Raw genomic sequence first — 21,440 nt, forward strand, 5'->3', positions numbered from 1 at the left:
AAACAAAGCAAATGGGGGAGGAAGTGGGAGGAAGGAAGGAAGAGAGAAAAAGAAAACGAAAAGCAGACAAGGGAGGAGGAAGAAGGAAGAGAGACGAAGGAAGGGGGAAAGAAAGAAAGAGGTTAAAGAAAGCAAATAGATGGGGGCGGGGGAGAGAGAATATAAATGGAGAGGGAGGAGGGAGGGATGTAAAGAAAGCTACTTTAACTTTAAATGTGTTCTCCAGCCTCCGCCACACCCCCATGCTAGCTGGCTTGGCTTGAAGAAGGGATTTAAAGCGACAAATGCCTTCTCCAAGCCGGGGGGTGGTGGCTTTGAGAACACATTTAAAATTGCTTGCTTTCTGTCGTCCCCCCCCCCCACCTCAAGCCTACCCAGGGAGGGGAACACTGGCTAGGGAAGGGAAGATTGATTGGGGAGGCATGGCTCCCCTTTGCTTCCCCAGCTGCCCTGCTGGAAGCCGCACAATATGTATGAAAGAACTGTATGCAGCTCCTGAGCTGCAGCCACCCCTGGCCTAGAGCATCCCTGACAAGTGTTTTCCAGCTGCTGCTTAAAGACTACCAGTGACATGGAGCTCACCACCTCCGTAGGCAGCTGATTCTATTGTTGAACAACTCTTACTGTAAAAAAGGTTTTCCTAATATCCAGCTGGTACCTTCCCACCTTTAATTTAAACCCATTATTGCGAGTCCTATCCTCTGCTGCTAACAGGAATAGCTCCCTGCCCTCCTCTAAGTGGCAGACCTTCAAATAGAGAGTAATCATGTCCCCCATCAGTTTCCTCTTCTCCAGACTAAACATTCCCAAATCCCTCCGCTTTTCCTCATAGGCTTGGTCTCCAGGCCCCTGATCATCCTTGTCGCTCTCCTCTGCACCATCTCCATTCTGTCCATGTTCTTTTTGAACTGAGACCTCCAGAACTGCACACAATACTCCAGGTGCAGCCTGACCAATGCAGTGTACTGTGGAATTATAACATTTTGCGATTTGAATGTTATGCCTTTGTTGATACACCCGCAAGATCGCATTAGCCTTTTTTTGTTGCTGCATCACACTGGCTGCTCATATTTAACTTACAGTGCACCTGTACCCCAAGATCTTGTTCACACACAGTACTACCCATAAGTGTAACCCCCATCCACTATGCGTGTTCCTCAGTTTTGTTACCCAAATGTAGACCTCAGCACTTACCCTTGTAAAATTGCATCTTGTTCACATCCACCCACTTTCCCAATGTGTTCAGATTTTGTTGAATTCTATCTCTTATCTGCTGGTGTGTTTGCTGCTCCTTCCAATTTGGTGTCATCTGCAAATTTAATGAGGAGCCCCTCCAAATCATTTATAAAAATTATTGAAAAGTACTGGGCCCAGAACTGAGCCCTGTGGCACCCCACTGGTCACCTCCCTCCATTCAGATGAAATGCCATTTACAAGTACTCTTTGAGTGCGGTTCTCCAACCAGTTCCCTATCTACCTAACTATCCTAGAGTCCAGTCTACATTCCTCTAGTTTACCCATCAGAACATCATGGGGGACCCTGTCAAAAGTTATACTGGAATCCAGCTAAACAACATCAACAGCCTTCCTTCAATCCAGAAAGCTTGTCACTTGGTCAAAGAAGGAAATGAGGTTGGTCTAGCAGGACCTGATGGGGACAAATCCGTGCTGACTTCCCCGGATCACCAAGTTGTACTTTAGATGCTTCCCTTTAGTCCCCATGGCTAGTAAGTATTAAGGGATCTATCCTCCTTGAATCTGTCTAGTCCCCTTTGAAAGCTATCCATGCTTGCGGTCATCAGTGAAAGTGAATTCCACAGTTCAGTTACTCATTGAGTAATGTGTATGAACATCTGTGAGAAAAAAGAGATCAGAGTCATGCAAGAAATGTTCTTTGGAGCAAACTCAGGTGGTGATTTTGAATTGGCTTTTCCCTCCGTTGTTTTACCAAACCCACCTTGGAACAGAAATTCCCCTCTGCTTTGCATGCGGCTTTCACTTTTTTTGATCATCAGGTTTTATGGTACCTTCTGCATAGATTTATGGCCATTCAGGGGTGACTTCACAGTCAGTACAGCATTGACTTCACAGTACAGTACAGGGTATTTGAATGTGGTTTTTAGCTGCACCTTTTCCTCAGTGTTGAAAAAAATGTGGAGCAAATGCCAGATGTAGAATCACCCTGTGTTTTAGTTCTCTGAAGTATTTTCTTTTGCCTGTTGCTGTCCTTAATCTTATCAACCATCAACTAGCTTAGTGGAAGTATTATAAGGAAGAGAAGAAAACTTCTCTTTCCAATATCTCTACCTATTTATAAATATCTGCCATTAGAGTGCTGTTCATGTAGTCATTTTTCTGTATATGAATCACCTTTGATGGTTTATATTACATATGCAACTAGCTAGGTTCGAGTCCAGTAGCACCTTAGAGACGAGCAAGACTTTGGGGGTATACGTTTTCAAACGTCAAAGCTCCCTTCATCAGATATTTAACTAGCGTGCTGATCCTTACTCTATAGAGTTTGCTGAGTATGACAGCCAGCCAATATATATAGTAGGTGGTGATAACCCAACACAGCCTTGAGCCACTGTGACCCGGCACTTGAGATTATCTATTTTTTGTAGGTAGAGAGCTGTAGGCATGTAAATCATAAAAGAAACATGTTTGAGTTGCCTTCCAAGCATGTTACTGAGTACAGTATAGAACTTTGTTTTTGTATATAGCTGAAACAGCCATGCAAAGAAAACGGAGCTATGCCAACAATTTTCAGTACACTGTAGTTTCAGTTCATCCCCTCTTGCTCCGAGTGAGTGTTGAAAGACGAAGGGGCAGGCAGTGTGTTGCTGGTGCCGAGGAGGCATCGTGCTTCCCTCAGAATAGCAACAGTCATAAATATGGTCATGCTGCTCCTTCACTTAGAGACCCAGATCACATTTCCAGTACCCAGCGGAGCCATTGGCTGCCCAGCATTCAAAGCCTTTGATAAGAAGTTTTCAAATGTAGCTGTGTTTAAGAGAGACTTCATTCCTGCCCAGATCAAGCTGACATCAAGCAAAAGGGGAGGCAGGCCTTTGGTCTCAGAGCAAGGAGTATAAGCTCTTGGGGCTATATATTCAAGTAGCAGCTGGCTGGGTGTTCCAAGATATAGGGCATATGCTACATGGGAACTTGCTGTTATTTGTGGCAAGCTGAAGCACACAACTCCTTGTGTATTGCAAACAGAAGACAGAAAAGGGCTTGTTGCTCTAGTGTAATGTCTTGTTACAAGCATTGCCTATACTAAAGGGAGCAAAAGGCTCAGACAAAGAAAAGGGAAAGGTTCTTCATTCTGTGTTCCAGCCCTCTCTCCTGTTAGTCAAAAAATATACCTTCAAAGTAGACAGCATTTTATTCACCATACTTATGAATGTTCTTTTGTCTGCCCTTCTCAAATGTGAATACACTGGATCCTGAGGAAAAGGACATGAAAGGGATTTTGGAAGGGAGGAACTGTAAAGATAGACATCAAAATTGGTTGGGTACCGGCAGCCACAGCCTTCAGTTTGCAAGACCTGGGTAAGTCTGTTAGTGATAGGATGTTTTGGAGGTCATTAATTCATAGGATTGCCATAAGTCAAAAATGGCTTGATGACACATGACACACACACACGAAAAGAAAGAAAGGGGGTTTCTAAAACTCTTGCTGTTTCTATTTCTCCATTCTGCTTCTATCTCTCAATTTTTTGCTAGTGCATTTCTCTGTGTAGTTACCAACAGTTATCCCAGAATTTTTTCATTAGAACCAAGAAGAAACCAGGTATACCATACCCAAATTTTATTTGTATCATCACATCTTGTGTCAAACTAGGGCTCAGAAAATGGTGCAGAGCAATAATCTCTTAAGATCAGTTTGCTCAAAATGATTTTATTAGTGTGTTCAAATATTCCTTTTGTTCCAGCACTCTTGGTACAGATGAGAGGATCTTCAGTCAGCAGAAAAAAATATTTAATTACCACCATGGTCAAAGTTTCATTATGTGGATATGAAAAGCTGGTCACACAGACACGTTTTCCCAACAAAACATTGGTATTATTTTCAAAGCAAAGCTAACCAAGTGCATTCATTTCATTTGCATTGGATTTAGGACGGAAAACCTAAAGTCTTTACCTCCTTGGTTTTGGCAACCCAGTTTGGCTCTCTTCAGACAATGAGGTAAACCATGATTTGTACTGACCATAGTTTAGAACCTAGTCATGGTCTGAGTTGCCCAAACAATCAGGCAAACCATGGTGTGGAGTTGCTTGCCTGATTTTATTTTCTACTTGCTCAGCATTGACATTTCTAGGTGCAGTGGTCTCTGAAGGAAGAGCAATGGTTACAGAAATAGTTTGTCAGTTCAGGCCTTTTGCCTGATCATAGTGCAACAATTATTTGTTTATTTAATTCATCTATAGCCTGCCTTTCTTGCTGAGACTTAAAGCAGATTGCAAAATATGAAAACCAATGCAATCGGAATGTGTAAAACATCCAACCAACAATGCAATAGGACTAGGATTACAAAATTCAGTTATGGATCTCGATCCTGATTTGCTGATGAATAGAATATGAATATATATATATTCTCTCTCTCTCTCTCTCTCTCTCTCTCTCTCTCTCTATATATATATATGAGACTTCTGGTCCTGAGTTAAGGTGCAGACTTTGAACTGAGTCTTATACTATGTATTTTAGAAACCATATCTGCCCTTAGGTCCTACCTTTACACCAGCCATGTTATAGAAGTCAATGGGCAAGTACAAAGTCTCAGTGATAACTTTTTCCCAGCAAGGCTTCTGATTGGCTGTGCAGATTTTTAAAAATGTTTCTCTGGCAGCAGCTACCACCACAGCACAAGGATCTTCACTGTGTGTTTGAAGCTGAACTGCAGCAGCCATGTTGTGGGTGGCTCCACCTCCTATGGCAGCCATTTTGTTGCTGTGCCCATGTCAGCAAGCTGCCATGGTGTTCTGTGTAACTTCTGATTGTACATATGTGATCCCTGTCCCTGCCAGCTAGCCCCTGTGTTTTCTATGCTGTAATGCCAAAGTAAAACAACTGGAGGATGTGAGGGGGAGAGTATGCTTCGCTGTTAGCTTCTTACTTATCAAGCCTGTGAACTGCACCAAGCCTGTGAACTGCACCTGTGTTTTGTCTACTGTTCGCCTGGTTCCCAAGACTTGAGCAGGCAACCGTTTTCTCCTGCCCGCCAGCGGGAACGTTATCCATTGGTTGTGTTTCTAACTTGAATCCCTTTATCATGTCTGCCCTAACTGCTTGTGTTCAGTTCTAACAAAGAACGTGTTTGAGTATCTTTCCAATGCTTTGAAATAAACTTTACTTTCTTTGAAACGTGGATTTATTCTCGATGCTTGGGGATCCAACAGCCCACTATGCTTGGTCAGTATTCCAAAGGTGCCTGGAGGCTTAAAAAGGGTGGGGACTCCTGCTGTAGATGATCGGCTTTAAGAGATTGTCTTAGGTAAATTCCTTCTCCTGGTTCAGCAGAGTCCAGACCTACCTTTCTTTTATAAGATTTGTAAGATGTTTTGTTTTAGCAGCTATTTAGTGGCTAGGGGTATATGGATATTTTAATGGTATATTTAAAAACTATGTTTTTAATACTTTAAATAATAGATTTTGGCCAATATTCTGTCATTTGAGGTACAAAAATGTATTAGCAGGTCTTCTATTTATAGTCAGCCATTTGGAACAAATAATGTCAGTGCTCTGTCAACTGCAGTGGCTACCTATTTGCTTCCATACCGAGTTCAAACCTGTAAACCTTTATGGCCTAGGGTCCTCACAGTTATCAAACCACTTCTTCTGGTATACTTCCACGTGCCAACTACACTCTTCAGACAGCCTTTGCCATGTGATGCCCTCAGAGCTGCCCATTTGGTTACAGTCTAGTTGTGGGCTTACCAGAATGGGAAGGTATGGAAGAAAGGCTGGAAGGTCAGTAGTTCAGCAGTTCGAGACCCAAGTGCCGCATGACGGAGTGAGCTCCCGTCCCTGGTTCCAGCTCCTGCCAACCTAGCAGTTCAAAAGAAATTGCAAGTAGATAAATAGGTACCACTTCGGTGGGAAGGTAACAGCGTTCCATACGCTTCAGCATTTAGTCATGCTGGCCACATGACCACGGAGAAGTCTTTGGACAGCACTGGCTCTTTGGCTTGGAAACGGAGATGAGCACTGCAACCCTAGAGTCGGATTTAACTGGCTTTCGAGCAAGGGAAACCTTTACCTTTGGTAGAGGGTAAATTGTTCTGGGAAGATCTGGTCATATTGCTTTCATCTTGTGTGCTTCGTTTATGTTGCTGATACTTATACAGTGCTTTATGCATCTGCAACTTTTATTGCTTCATTAGCTGACTTGAGATAAGGTGAGATACAATTTTTAAAAAATGAATAAATACATTTGTGGTAATCATCCCTATTCTAAGCCTCTGTGGATAGGCAGCAGGATACAACAACAAAGGCCACAGTCCATAGAAGATTAAGTACTTGTTAACTCAAGTGATTTCAGAGGGTGAGTATATGTGCTTCTCTTCTCCCACATATAACAGTAAGTAGTTATCAACTGGCTGGATCATACTCATATGTAATACGTTGCAGTTGCATTCTTTTGTGCTTTGTAGAAGTGCTTTGGCTATTGCTTGTTATTTTACACTTGGATATTTTGACAGTGAATTGGAAGGTAAAGTTAAATGACTGAGAGAGGCAGAGATGTGAGAATCAAATTAGTCATCCACTTGAATGGTCAGCTCAACTGGCTGCTTCAAAGTTTCCGATGGGTAAAAAAAAAGAAGAATGTAAATATTAAAGTCAATAAATGAAATAAAACCATTCAAGCTTAAGAGTTGTGTTCTTAATTTTCAAAAGATGCATTTTTGAAATGTGGTCATGTTCATGTGGAAAATTAGAAGTGATATAGCAGGGATGTGTTTATTATCTCTCGGGTGAATGAAGTTATGCATGTGTTGCAGATATGCCCCAAATGGTTTCTGCTGATATCATAAAAAATTAATAGAATTTTCTGCCATACAAGTTCTGTATTGTGCAAGAACAACCCCTTATTATCTTAAACTGAAAATTCAGCTGAATACAGTATGCGTTCAGAGGCACTAGACTGCAGTTCTTAAGCATGCTTACTAATAAGAGGCATGAGACTCAGCAGTACTTAAAATGTATCCCATCCCTTGTTGTTTTGACTGCAGGTGACCAGTAGTGCTGTCCAAGGAACACTTTTCCGGGAGCAACCCCCAAAGAGTAGACTTCAATAGGATTCTAAGTAGACCTGCACTGCTTAGGATGGCACTGTAACAAAAATTACACCTCTGAAATTCCTCTTCTCACTCCTACTCATCCCGCTAAAATTCTCTCTGTGATAAAATGCAACCAAGTTTTGATGAAATCCTCAATGACTATATTGACGAGTTTTTCCAAAAAGAAGACGACAACAGCAATGCTATTGGTATACTGAAAAGTTCTGAAACATAATTTGGTTTTAATATGTCTCAATATTACGCTTTGAGAAACTCTTGCTGTTTTAATTGACATAAAATATAGCACCCTACCCATTTTTGCACTAAGTAATCAGAGCTGAGTCTGCATCCACAGATGTATGTGTAAGATGTTCCAGGACATACCACTCTTGCATTGCAGACATAACAGGACCTTGTGTGACTTGCACAGATTACAAAGCAAATGAGTAAGAGAGTCTGGAAAAAAACCAACTGATTTGCCTAGCCCCAGTCTTAAAAAGGCACAACACATGAGTAAGTCTGATGGCAGCCAATGTCTCTTACTATTGAATAGGACTGCAGCTTAGAAGGACAAGATCCTAATTTGGAATTTAAAAATGTAGCCAACTTTTAACTTGGACTTATGCTACTTTCCTTAGATACTTATTCACATCCAGGGATATTAGATTTGATGGTTAAATAGCCTCTCTATTGTAGTTTTAAAGTGTCCTATTTTTTGTTTTGTTAAGTACTTTGTATTATTGTGCTTTTCACACCAGGCTAGCCTGATCTCAATGGATCTTGGAACCTAAGCAAGGTTGGCCCCAGTTAGTACTTAGAGCTTTTTTGTGTGGCTGTACTCATGAGTACTGAGTACCAGCGTGTGGTGGGGGGCTCTCCCAAGTCCCAGTGGAAATTGTTGCAACCTTCTATGCAAATACCAGCACTTTTTAAACCAAAAAAGCACCAAGGAAGTTAAGGGTTGTTACATAGAGGCAAGAAATGGCAAACCATCTCCGTTCATCTCTTGACTAGAAAACCATGCCTGGAGTCAGCTACAACTTGATTGCATGTTCCACCACCACCACCACCTTTGTCCCAATGTGACACCATAGCACCCAATGAGGACAAAGTTCTGTTTGAGTTCTTACTGGAAATCTTAAGTTAAATTGAATTGATTTCCACTTTAATAGCCAATGACAAGGATATAGAGCATTCACCATAGAGGTACAGGGATGAACAGTGCCATCCAAAGCATAGTTACATCACTGAAGGGTGTACATCTTCTTAGGCTGTTACTGTAAGCAACTTTCCTATCACTACCCAGAGAGTGTTACAGCCAGTGGAAGATTTCAGTTTAGTACCAGAACCACATTCTGTCACTCCAGGCCTTTTCTTGTCTTTGTAACAGCATAGAATTAGGAGTGTAGCTTCCCAAACAACAACAGCAATCTGTCTCCCCACCAGGGATTTTCCCAGTCAGTCAGTCAGTCAGTCAGATAGAGTGCAGAATCTACAACTGGCATACATCAGTCTGATGTGGAAGACACAGAATAATTTGAACTACACCTTGGAAGACTGGCGTACTGACTCTCAGAAAGGAAATATATAAACTAACTTAGGTGCATAGGGATAAGATTCAAGGATACCATGTGAAACTAAACCAGAGACTAGAGTACAAGCTCCAATGTATGTTTACTGTTCTATGTTATTTTTTGTTTTGTGTTGTTTTCTTTGTGTTTGTGTTTTTTATTTCTGAAACTAATAAAATTGTGTATTAAAAAATTGAGCTACACCTAATTTTTAGCCCAAAATTTCCTCTGTAGACAGTCTCAAGGACAGGTAAACTGGGTTAAGCAGTGACAAAATATACTTTATATGAAATTTAACATTTTCCAACTAATGTTTCCTCATTACTGGTATAATTGTAACTTTGTAATCAATTTAACTGTTATATGATGAGGTGCATTTAGTTGTAAGTACAGTGGAAAAAGAAGCCATGCATGTGATGATAACCAAACTTCATAGGCTTTTTAAAACTAAAAAATCAAAGAACAATCAGGTGAGAAAAGGTAAGGTTTACTGCCTTTGGACTACATTTGAGGAAACAGATGCAATAATTTTTTGAAACATTTTTAGAAATATGGGGACCTCTGGTGGTCATTCTAGGACAAATCATTTATCCAGTGTGCATTTAGTTATGTGATTTATGTATGTGATCTACGTTCCTTTTTTCCAGGATCAGAAAGGCTTCTTTGGAGTCTTAAGGATTGACAGGTTTATTGAGATACTAGCACTTTTAGTGTTGGATTGGTTTCAGAAGGTTTTAGAATAGTCTATAACTATTATTTATGAGTTTTTATTTTCTACTAGCCTGATACCCATGCTTCACTACAGTATTTAAGTTTCGTAAATCCAGTTATAATACTGATGACATGAAGTCTGAAATGTAAAATTTGTTGCAGGAATTCTAATGGAGAAGACTGTAGTGTAAAGGATGATACTCGCGGGGGGGGAGAAGAGCTCCGTCTCCTCCTTTCCCCCCACTCGATCTCCCCAAGGAGGAGGCGGCGGCGGCGAGGCCGGTCCTCCCCCCGCCCGCCCGCTTGGCTCCGAGGCAGCAGCGGCGGCGGAGAGGCTGGTCCTCCCCCCCTTTGCCGGGCTCGGCGGTGGCGGCAGCGGCGGCGAGGCTGGTCCTCCCCCCGCCCGCCCGGCTCCGAGGCGGAGGCGGAGAGGCCGGTCCTTCCCCCCCCTTGCCGGGCTCGGCGGCGGTGGCAGCGGCAGCGAGGTCGGTCCTCCCCCCGCCCGCCCGGCTCCGAGGCGTCGGCGGAGAGGCCAGTCCTTCCCCCCCCTTTTCCGGGCTCGGCGGCGGCGAGGCTGGTCCTCTCCCCCTTTGCGGCCTCGGTAAACCTCCCCCTCCCCCCCAAGTGCCCCCGGAGCGCTGATTTAGCGATCCGCACTCCGGGGGCAACTTGGCTATTAGATATATAGATTGTAGAGGTTCTGGTGGCATATTGTTCTGAATCCAGAGAGGGTAGCCTACCTCTGTGGGTTGTTGTTTAATGTACTGCAAAAAGTATAGGGTTCCGTCCCATTCCTGGACAGGCGTGGGTGGGCTATCCTGTACAGACATACACATTGTTTTTTCCCCCTATTGAAGGACCTCTCTGTAGACCACAGTGGTGGTTCTGCTCTCAGGTGCTAGGATCACCAGGCTGCTCGGTGAGCTCACTCTGGAGTAGACCACATAGAACTGTTCATGTGAGAAGCAGTCATCTGTTAAGCCTATTCCTGCCACCTTCAGTGTCTGGCCTTGGGACTTATTGATGGTCATAGCAAAGCAGACCTTGATGGGAAACTGCAGCCTCTTGAACTTGAAGGGTTTTTCTGATGGTATGAGTGGTATGTGTGGCATGAACACTGACTCTCCCTGAGGACTGCCGGTGAGCAGTGTGGCCTTGATGATGTTCCTGTGCAGGGCCTTCACTTGCAGTCTAGTGCCATTGCAGAGTTTGGGTGGGTTGAGGTTCCACAGCAGCATTAAAGTACTCTGGCCCTGCTCCTATACCTGACAAATGCCTGCCTGTCTGGTGTAAGGGGAGGATTATGTTTAAAGTCATTGGGGAGGTTAGGCCAGCAGCAACGCTAAGGCAATCCTGCTGAGCAAGCCTCCCCAATGGCTTTAAGGACTCCACACCCCTTCCAACTTTTGACAGACGGTTGTCTGTCAGGTGTAGGAGAGGTAACATATCTGAAGGCACCAGGGAGGCTGGGCCAGCAGGATTGCTAAGGAGATGCTACTTGGGCAGCCTCCCTGATGGCTTTCAATGCTCTGCCCCTGCTTCTGCACCTGACAGACATCCGCCTGTAAGCTGTGGGAGGGATGGATGGGAGTATGTATAAAGCCATTGGGGAGGCTGGCCCAGCAGCACTGCTAAGGTGTTTCTGCTTGCATGGACTTCCTGATGGAATAAAATACCCTGGCCCTGCTCCTACATCTGACAGACGGCCACCTGTCTGTTGTTGGGGGGAGTGTGTTTGAAGGCAATGGTGAGGCTGGGCCAGCAGCAGCACTAAGGCAATCCTGCTGAGCAAGCCTCCATGATGACTGTAAGCATTCCACCCCCTCTTCTACAGATGACAGGCAGCTGCCTGTCCAGTGTAGGAGGGGGAGGGGTGGTTGCAAGCCATTCTGGAGGCTGGGCAAGCAAGTTTACTAAGACATTACTGCTGAGCAAGCCTCCATGGTGGCCATAAGAATCCCACCCCCTCTTCTACAGATGACAGGCAGCTGCCTGTCCAGTGTAGGAGGGGGAGGGGTGGGTATTGCAAGCCATTCTGGATTCTGGGCAAGCAGGTTTGCTAAGGCATTACTGCTGGGGCAGGCTCCTTGATGGCTTTAAGTACCCTGTACCCACTGCTGCACTTGACAGACAGCTGCCTGTCAGCTGTAGGTTGCTGGGGGAGTGTGTTTGAAGCCATTGGGGAGGCTGGGCAAGCAGCACTGTTGCACTTCACAGGTGGTTGGCCATTCCTGATGTCCTCAACTGTCATTAGCTCTCTGCAGTCTCCTGTAACTGGGTTTTTTATATACCTCAGAACACTGAGCTCCTCAGCTGACCCATCAGACAGTGGAGGATTCAAGGATGCAGTAGCCTGGCAGCAACACAGGAAGCAATAGGGGGAGCACATTTTACCCCCTTAGGGGTCGAATTTCTAAAAATTCCTTCTTAGTGGGCATCTATGTCATGGTAGGAGTGCTCTTTCCGAATTTCGTGTTGCTAGATCCAGGGATTTGGCCTGGGCATTGATTTTATCGTGAGGGGACTTTTCTTTGATAGATAGATAGATAGATAGATAGATAGATAGATAGATAGATAGATAGATAGATAGATAGATAGATAGATATAGATAGATATAGATAGATATAGATAGATAGATATAGATAGATATAGATAGATATAGATAGATAGATAGATAGATAGAGATAGATAGATAGAGATAGATAGATAGATAGAGATAGATAGATAGATAGATATAGATAGATTAGATAGATATAGAAAGATAGATATAGATATAGATATAGATATAGATAGATAGATATAGATAGATAGATGGACCTTCATAGGCCAGCAGCTACTTCCTCGGAGGCTGTTGCAGATAAAGCTTATGCTGCAAAATGTTCAATGCATTCATAGTAACTTTGTTGCAAAAGACTAACACAGCTATTCCAAAATCTGCTTTCTTCAAATGCAGTCTTGTTCCAGTTAGTGGTACCCTTACCCCACTACAATAAATTAAGTTTGTGGAAACCTTAAGGAAGCCCGTCCTGAAAACGTGTTACTGTTTTGGCCATAGGCTTATAAATATTGCATTACAACTTTTCAGTTTTTGAATGCTGAAGTTTTTCCAAATACCTGACCAGATGTTGGCCGTGACTCTTATATTGTTCACCAAAGACTTGCTTTGTTTATTCTGTTTATAATTAATTTTTCTTCTTTTAAACCTAGTTTTATTTCCCCCCCCTTCTTTTAAACCTAGTTGATTTCCCCTCCTTAAAACTTGGTCATGGCTTAATGTGAGATACATATCAACCCAAATAACAAATTAACAGTAATCTCTCTCTCTCTCTCTCTGTCTTTCTGTCTCTGTTTTTCTGTCTCTGTTTTTCTGTCTCTGTCCATCTGTCTCTGTCCGTCTCTCTCTCTCTCTCATATTTATATATATTTCAGCAGCAGAACATAAATAAATATATGAAATTATTTTATCAAAGGGAGCACCACTGATCATAGGCATGTTAGAGTAATCACAATCAGGGTACAATTTATGGGGAGAGTTTCACCAAATTACATGTGCAGAGAAGCAGATGGAAAACAAACCTTGCAAGGGATACAGACAATTTTTCTGTCTTTGTGGATCTTTTGTGTTTCAGAGTATAGCAAACTTATTTGTACCTTCCAGGGCTATCTGGTATTTAGGCTTTTGCTTTGTTGCATTTGAAGTTTTCCTGTCTGGGATCACTTTTTTTTGTGGCAAATTTAAGAAGTAATACAGTCCAGGAAAAATCCTGGAATGATTTGTTTTTTATTCATATAGCAACCCTCTTACAACTTCACTGTGTTCACCTTTATTCAAACTCTCTGAGGACAATTGAAATACCATTCTTCCATCTATAACTACCATCAGAAATCTCATTCTCCCCGAGAATCAGAGCATTGTTAGGGCAGCTGCTTCACTTGCCAGCACTGAGCATGCTCAGTGCATGGAGCAGACTCAGTAACAGCCAGAGAGCAAAATATCACAGGCAGCCGCTCCTGACAAGATAGTGAACTGAACAGGGAGAAAGGGAGAAATGGCAGAAGAGAAGCAGCATCAGACTGCAGGTGGAATGGTTCTACCTGAGGAAGATTCCAAGACAGATGCCAAACTTATCCTGTATCACTGGACACAGTCCTTCAGTTCTCAAAAGGTGAGTGGCTAGTTCTGCTGCTTCCAGGAGTGTCAGATTTCAGGACCCGGACAGCTCCCTGGGTCCATTCCGCCCACCTTATGCAAGACTGTTGTGGATGAATGGGCTGTGTTTTCATCTCTACACAGAGCTGAAGGTGGGGGAGGGAGAATTAAAAGAGGTGGATCCAGAGGCTAGGACACTTCTTTAATAGGCCTCAGAGTGCTTACTCTTTGCATTGCTTGTTGCCCATTTTATGATTAGCAACATTAGGTATTTTCAAAAGCAAAATATCAAAACAGCATTTCCTGCATGCCTCTTTATAAGAAGTGCCATCAAGTCATAACCAACTTATGACGACCCCCTCAAGGCAAGAGATATGCAGAAAGGGTTTACCACTGCCTTCCTTGTCTTTTTTGGTGTTCTCCCATCCAGGTCCTGATCATGACTTATCCTGCTTAGCTTCCAAACTGTGGCAAGTCCAAGCTTGTCTGAGCTATTCATACAGGTTATCTCCACTGAAGAAAAACGTCAGAGGTGAAAGTTTTATTTACAGGAAGCATATACACACAGAGTAAATTAGATTAAACAAGTCTTCTAGCTCTGCTTCTGTATGGGCATCTTACAGACATTGGCTTGGGTCCAGGCTAGCATTTCTGTGGATGCAAGGCTTTCAACCCATGCAGCACAACTTTCTCATCTTTCCCCTTCCACAGTAGCCCAAATACCCCTTTAAACCTGTTCCTGGAGGACAGAGGACCAATATGGCACACACTGCTAAATCTGTATCCTTTATTCTGGTTACCATATTATCTCTGGGAATCTACTGAAATGTGCCATATTTGTTTTGTGTAAAGCTTCAATGGGAAAGTTTACAAATATTTTCTAGGTGCGTCTGGCAATTGCTGAAAAAGAGCTGAAGTGTGAAGAGCATGATGTAAGCCTTCCTTTGAGTGAACACAATGAGCCTTGGTTCATGCGACTCAATGCAGCTGGAGAAGTCCCTGTCCTCATCCATGGAGAAAACATCATTTGTGATGCAACTCAGATAATTGACTACCTTGAGGAGACTTTTGTGAATGGTAACAGCAAGAGTTTTTGTCAATGTCAGTGCTGCTCATTACTTGCATGGTGCTTTGTTTACATGTTGATTTACCATGGGTTGAGCAAACTTGAGGGACTTCATTTTGTCTGGATGGATGTCTACTATGCAATTTAATTCTTGCACCACATAGAAAAACTGGGGCTGTTAGAATACCCTTTGCAGTGTTGATCTTGGATACAAAGGATGGCCATAGTGGGAAGTTGGTAACCAGCTCTTTACCCCCACCTCCTTCATAGCTGCCTGTCACTGTGAGGGTTGACAGGTATGATACCACAATGTCACACTGGTAAGAAAATATTAGCCATTGCAACTTTGTTTTAGTTGTTATGTATCCATGTTTTTCCAGAAAAAACTCCAAGGCTCATGCCAGAAGAAGGAAGCATGTACTACCCAAGGGTTCAGCACTACAGAGAGCTCTTGGACTCCTTACCTATGGATGCCTATACACATGGCTGCATTTTACATCCTGAATTAGCAGTAGACTCTATGATTCCAGCTTATGCCACTACTAGAATTCGCAGTATGTACTTTCATGTTTTAATAATATTTCATGAGACTGCATTGGCTTCCTCTAGGATTACAAATCAAACTCAAATTGCAGATTTTGTCCTACAAAAATGTAACTGTAATATAACCCTACAAAAATGTAATTGTCTTGGGTCCTAAATACTACTGGTCTTCTTGCAAACTATCATTTCAATGCAAACTATCATTTCAATGAGGACACCCTCTTGTCAGCTATACAATCTTCAAGCCTATTACAACAATAAAAAGGTTCACATGATATGCTTTTGTTGCTCATCAAAAATACACTCATTTTGAAGAATGCCCGCTAGGGACATAACTCCTGCATTCCGGTATCAGTCCATATGATTGCAGTATTCCAGAACAGATGACACCTCCCCCCCCCTCACATAGACTTACAGAAAGGGGAAGGAAGGCAGACTTGAGCATGCTGGTCCCACCCCCTGCATCTGCTCAATTGCCTGGTCATCTACAGAGTTCGACTGCATAGTGAAAGTGTTCATGTGCACAACCCCTCCCTGCTATCAGCAATCTTGTGAAAGCAGTGTTGCTGATCATGGGGAGGGAGTGTATGTGTGGCCAGCACACTCATGCCTGCTCTCTCCATGTGGTTAATTAATGTGCATGTGGGGGGGTTTCTTTATACCGGGCTAGAAGGACTGAACAAGTACATTAGCTTTGTGAATGGAGCCTTAGAGACCACTGGACTCTCTGTTGTTAGGCTTCATAATAAAAAGTTCCTAATGCACTATTTAAGTTAACTATATTACCATTTCATCTCTTGCTATTGGAATATGCCCCACGTTGAAGATCCCAAGGTATTGTTGGACTTTGACTGTACCAGGATACAGAAGGGCTTTTATTCTGGCCTATATGAATGCCTTTCCTTCTGCAGCTATGACAGGAAGGTACTTTGGTATATCATTGTCTGATACGTTATGTGTCTGTGGATTAGAGAATATTGATACTATTGATCATATTCTTCTTGAATGCCTTTGGTTTTTAGATGTTAGAAATGTGTTGATATTTCCTTTGACCGGAAAGAAAGAATTTTGTTTCTGTGGAGGCCAATGTTTCGCAGTTGCTGAGTGACAAAGAATGACAAATGACTTTGCAGGTCACACAATATTTGGTAGTAGTGGTAGCTCGCTGGACCTTTAAACCCCATTAGTGTTTTAGTTGTGTCTCCTGTTCATGATATTGGTTGAATGAACAGTAATGCAGGTACATTTACAACTAGCAATTTGGAAGAGATTTGATTATCTTATAGTGAGTTTATTTTTGTTTTATCAGGCCAGATAGGAAACACTGAATCTGAATTAAAGAAGCTTGCTGAAGAAAACCCAGATCTGCAAGATGCATATATAGCAAAACAGAAACGTCTTAAAGTAAGAATAGAATATACTTATGCTTTAAGGTTTCCAGGATATGATATTAATGAGAAATATGTGGATACTGCATGTATTTGCCCAAAGAATAATTCCATTATAAAGATAACTATTTGCAGTAACTCAATTAATTAATTAATTAATGCATTCATTCATTTATTTATTCATTAATTCATTTTAAATGTATTAATTTATATATTAGTGCGCTTATATAACTCTGCTTAAGTGGATATGGTATCTGCCATTATTGATGCTGGATTGTGTCTGTTTTGGTTGATTGGTTGTGTGTATTTTGTAGACTAAACTTATGGATCATGATAACATAAAGTACTTAAAGAAAATACTGGATGAACTGGAAAAAGTTTTGGATCAGGTTGAGACTGAGTTGCAAAGAAGAAATGAAGAAACACCTGGTAGGGAATTCTTCATATTTCACTGTTCATTAGACTGTAGCTGCTTTAATTTGGCTATCATGACCCATCCATCAACACTTGCTATTTGCCTACTCAGGGGTCTCTGCCTGGGGCTATCCATGAAAATGGTTCAGAAACTGTTGAAATACACAGTGTAGCATACAGACACTGCAGACTGGGCCATCCTAAAAAATCAGCAGTGGCTGAACATAGCTTTACTCAAACAGGACACAGTATCTTATTCCAAGACACTGAAAGGCTGGACAGCACATCCAATTACCATGTCAGATTACACAGGGAAGCCATTGAAATTCATAAACATAAACACAATTTCAACAGGAAAGAAGAGAGTTTAAAAATAAACAGGGCATGGTTTCCTGTCCTGAAAAACTCAAAATGCTCTACATCTTACAATAGCACTACAGATAAGATTAGAATTTCAACAGCCAATCCATATGCAAAAAAACCTCCTCAGGAAAGCTCCTCCATTAGCATGTCACAGCCTGGGGAACTCCTACAAGATAATGACTCAGCCCTACCCCTCCTTCCTCAGTAGATATAAATTAACTACCTTCCATTTTTCTTCTCATCTTGACACAGAGAGTACTCCATCTTTCTGTGTTATACCTCTGAGGATGCCAGTCACAGCTGCTGGTGAAACATCAGGTCCTACAATGCCAAGACCATGGCCATACAGCCTGGAAGATCTACAAAAACGAATGAACTCTGGCCATGAAAGCTTTCGACAACATATTAAATAGGACAAAGTTTGGAGATTGCAATGATAGCAGGAGAATCAAATTTTAGCTATAAAAATGATAGTGTCGCTTCCTTAGTACCATATTCAAATATAAAATATTAATATGGACCTTCTTCTGAAGTAGCTAATTGGCTGTCATGGTAGGTGTCTATTTCTGGTACTGTGAGGTGTGTAGCCTTTTCCCCTTGAAGTACAGGTTTTTCCTTTATGTTTGAAGAACTCATTTTCTGTAGTCCAAATAAACTTGGGGTTCGATCTTGTCAAAAAGATTTGTGCATTCAAGAGGAGATGATTTTTACCAATTGCCACTCCTGTGACAGCCCTCTATCCCTGCCTCCAACACTGCAGCACTTTTGGGGGTATTTTGGGCTGCAGGTGGTTGGACAGAAGTTGGGGACATTGAACTTTCATGCATAGAAACGTATGTGTCGTATTTTTAAAATAACTATTCATGTGATTACATAAATAAACTAATCACATTAGTTACAAAGAAATAATCTTTAAATATATATAATACAAAATAACCAACTCTCTATTAAAGTATTCCATAAATTTAGGTAAATTCCAGACCTTCACAGCTGCACAGCTGTGTGTATTTAGCTTCTTCTACCAGCTACAGTTGTCCATAGATCAAGATGGGTAGCCATGTTAGTCTGTCTTTTCTACTGCTACAGTTGAACAATTAGATATATTTTAATATAATTTCTTTTGTTCTTTTGGCCTATATCTATTCCAGTATCTAATAAATGGAATCCTAAGTTTAACACCTGGGAGCGCCTTCTTCCTGCACAGATCATCTTATATACTGTTATCTTATTAATCAAAGCTGCATATCATACTTTACAGACCCACTCATCTATACCAGGCAGATTTGACTGCTTCCAAAACTTTGACAGCAGTGTCTTTTCTGCAGCCAACAGGTTTTTAGCTAGGAGTGTTTCATTTTCTGAAAGATTATCCAGTAAAATGTTTAGCAAGGCTATCTTCGGGTCACCTGGCAGTTTTCAATTTAGGATATTGTCAGTTTCCCTAAGTATGTTGTTCATAGAAACATTAGATGGCATCCCACATTTAATGTGGAAAGTAAGGTTGAATTTGACAAGCTAACAGAACGTTTCGGCCTTGACATTTAAGGTGTAATGCTAGAGGGGAAAAGAATAAGGCATGGGTCTTTTCAGTAAGGAAACTTTCGCCTAGCTGTTCTAACATGAATCACGCTCTTAAGACAATCTTAGGAGAAATGACTACTCTGTAAAAATGACCACACTGTAAAAAACCATTACAGATTCATGATCCTGGGAGGTCTTTCAATTATTTAAATTGTTAAATTATTGAACTGCAGAATGTTTTTATTGTTTTAATTATATTTTTAATCTGTTATGAGCTGCCCTGAGCCCTGAAACAATTTTTACTAAAGTGTGGGATAAAAATCCAAGCAATAAATAAATAAACAAATAAATCCTATTGCATTTTATTCCTCAACTCCTTTTTGCCTTTATTTCTGATTAGAAAATGGACACCAGCCCTGGCTCTGTGGTGAATTTTTCAGCTTGGCTGACATATCCCTTGCTGTTACGCTGCATCGTTTGAAGTTCATTGGATTGGCAAGGAGAAGCTGGGGAAATGGAAAGCGACCTAACTTGGAAATCTACTATGAGCGAGTCCTGAAGAGAAAAACATTTCACAAGGTTCTTGGACATGTCAACAACATATTAATCTCAGCAGTTCTTCCAACTGCATTTCGGGTGGCCAAGAAGAAGGCACCGAGAATTTTTGGCACTACTCTTTTGGTTGGAGTTGTAGCAGGAATAGGGTATTTTGCTTTTGTGTGTCTTCAGAAGAGATTTGCCAACATGCTGCTATCCATTAGAGCAAGACACAGTTATCTATAGAGGCTCTATCTGCTTACCCCAAAGAAGAAGTCCTGATTGATAGGACAGGCCACTACATTTCTAAAGTGCAGTACATTCTTGTTATTACTGAATCAAAATGGCAATGTAGAGGTAGTGGAAATTAAACCTTAAAAGAAAATGAGATGATGTAAAATACTTTTCAAACTGTGAATCCTATGGAGATGTGCAATTAGATACATTTCACAATCTTTACTGCTATGTTCGAGTCCAGTGGCACCTTATAGACCAACAAGATTTTCGGGGTAGAAGGTTTCGAGATTCAAAGCTCCCTTCATCAGACAGAGATGAAAAGAGCTTGGCTCTCAGAAGCTTATACCGCCAAATTTTGTTGGCCTCTAAGGTGGACTTGAATCTGGCTGTTCTACTGCTGACCAATGCAGCTCCCCTCTGAAACAATTTTTACTAAAAGCCATTCTTTAAAAAGTTATTTAGTGTGACCATTTGACAATTATGCATTTTCACATTGCTCATACACCACTTTGAAAAATAGCACATAGGCCTTAGATTGGCACAGTAAATATGGGGAAATGTCATTCTTCTGAATTAATTATTTATTTAGCAGAGATTAGATTGCAAGGGCTGTTGGAATGTAGACTGACACAGTGGCACAAACTGAAAACACATTTGGAAAGCACGTGATAGGTTTGAGTAGACTTTTGTAACGTAGTGGCAGGCTTCCAAGGTGCAGATTATAGGTGAGCAGAGCATCAGAACCTGTTGATCATCCATGTGGGCTAGTTACTATAATGGAACATGTGCTTTGCATAATACTTGCACAGAAGATATTTGTACCATAAATTAATTCATCACTAGTGTGTATCATGCACTTGATATTATGTATGTGTAATTTTTATGGAAGCACATTTTATGTGCTCATATGTGATTATAGTCCAGGTGGTGCCTCAAAAAATATCTTCTACTTCCAGAAGAATACATACATTTGTAAATGAAGTTGTGTCCAATGAGTTGTAGTTATCTTTTTTGCCAAATAAAATTGGTCTACCAACTAAGAATTTGATTGCTAAGCACAGATCCAAAATGGTTTGACTTCTATGTATGATGGATTTATTGGACTTTAGATATGGAAGGGCATGCAAAACAGCAATAGCATATTGGAAACACAGAGCTTGCCTATACTGGAAGAAGGTCTCATCTCCTGATGGTCCCAGGAGCCCTGAAGTTTGGTGGAGGAAATTCTATTGATATTTGTAATTCCAAGCATCCAGGGAGGCTGGCTGCCATATTAGCCACTGTCCATCAGATCTGGAGTTTCATGATGTCACTTGGTTTGCTCTGTACTTGCTGTCTTGAGTACCTTTGAGTCTGTTCTTTGTGTCCTATTCTTTAAGGATTTTAGCTTAATACAAGGCGGAAGCATGATGGCAAAATGCAGAGGACATCATACTCATTGCTTGCACAAGCAACATTTCATCTGAGACTACTGATTCTGCCATTGCTCCGTGCTCACCTGTTACTCGAACCGCCTGTCTCTGTGTGGATGGGGAATTAGCATAGAGACAAAAAGCTGGCAGAATGGGCATAACATGCAGGATCTTTTACACCTATGTATACCAGGGTCAATTTTAGGGAGTGAAACTCTCAAATGAGACTAAGGTTGAAATAAA

At 41.6% G+C, this 21,440-nt stretch overlaps 1 protein-coding gene across 2 annotated transcripts; it reads left to right on the forward strand.

Moving 5' to 3' along the window:
- The first annotated feature begins 13,674 nt into the window (after positions 1-13,674).
- GDAP1 (ganglioside induced differentiation associated protein 1) lies at positions 13,675-20,065 on the forward strand. 2 transcript variants are annotated; one of them, XM_015416202.1, is made up of 6 exons: positions 13,675-13,732; positions 14,601-14,793; positions 15,163-15,336; positions 16,635-16,729; positions 17,028-17,142; positions 19,412-20,065. In XM_015416202.1, the coding sequence occupies exons 2-6, from the start codon at positions 14,688-14,690 to the stop codon at positions 19,792-19,794; spliced, it is 873 nt and encodes a 290-aa protein (XP_015271688.1). In that variant the 5' UTR covers positions 13,675-13,732; positions 14,601-14,687; the 3' UTR covers positions 19,795-20,065. The 2 variants fall into 2 exon arrangements, with proteins under 2 accessions (XP_015271688.1, XP_015271690.1); XM_015416204.1 differs by lacking the exons at positions 16,635-16,729; positions 17,028-17,142 and having other exon boundaries at positions 13,697-13,732.
- The last annotated feature ends 1,375 nt before the right edge of the window (positions 20,066-21,440 follow it).

Source organism: Gekko japonicus, unplaced genomic scaffold, assembly GCF_001447785.1.
Source record: "Gekko japonicus isolate JY-2015 unplaced genomic scaffold, Gekko_japonicus_V1.1 scaffold520, whole genome shotgun sequence".
Classification (NCBI taxonomy): domain Eukaryota; kingdom Metazoa; phylum Chordata; class Lepidosauria; order Squamata; family Gekkonidae; genus Gekko; species Gekko japonicus.

What these genes read in the sequence shown, in the direction of transcription:
- GDAP1 (XM_015416202.1), top strand. Translation starts at nt 14,688, where the DNA reads ATGCGACTCAATGCAGCTGGAGAAGTCCCTGTCCTCATCCATGGAGAA. An exon ending in CAAAACAGAAACGTCTTAAA is followed by an intron (nt 16,730 to 17,027) that starts GTAAGAATAGAA and finishes TGTATTTTGTAG; the next exon opens with ACTAAACTTATGGATCATGA. An exon ending in AAGAAATGAAGAAACACCTG is followed by an intron (nt 17,143 to 19,411) that starts GTAGGGAATTCT and finishes ATTTCTGATTAG; the next exon opens with AAAATGGACACCAGCCCTGG.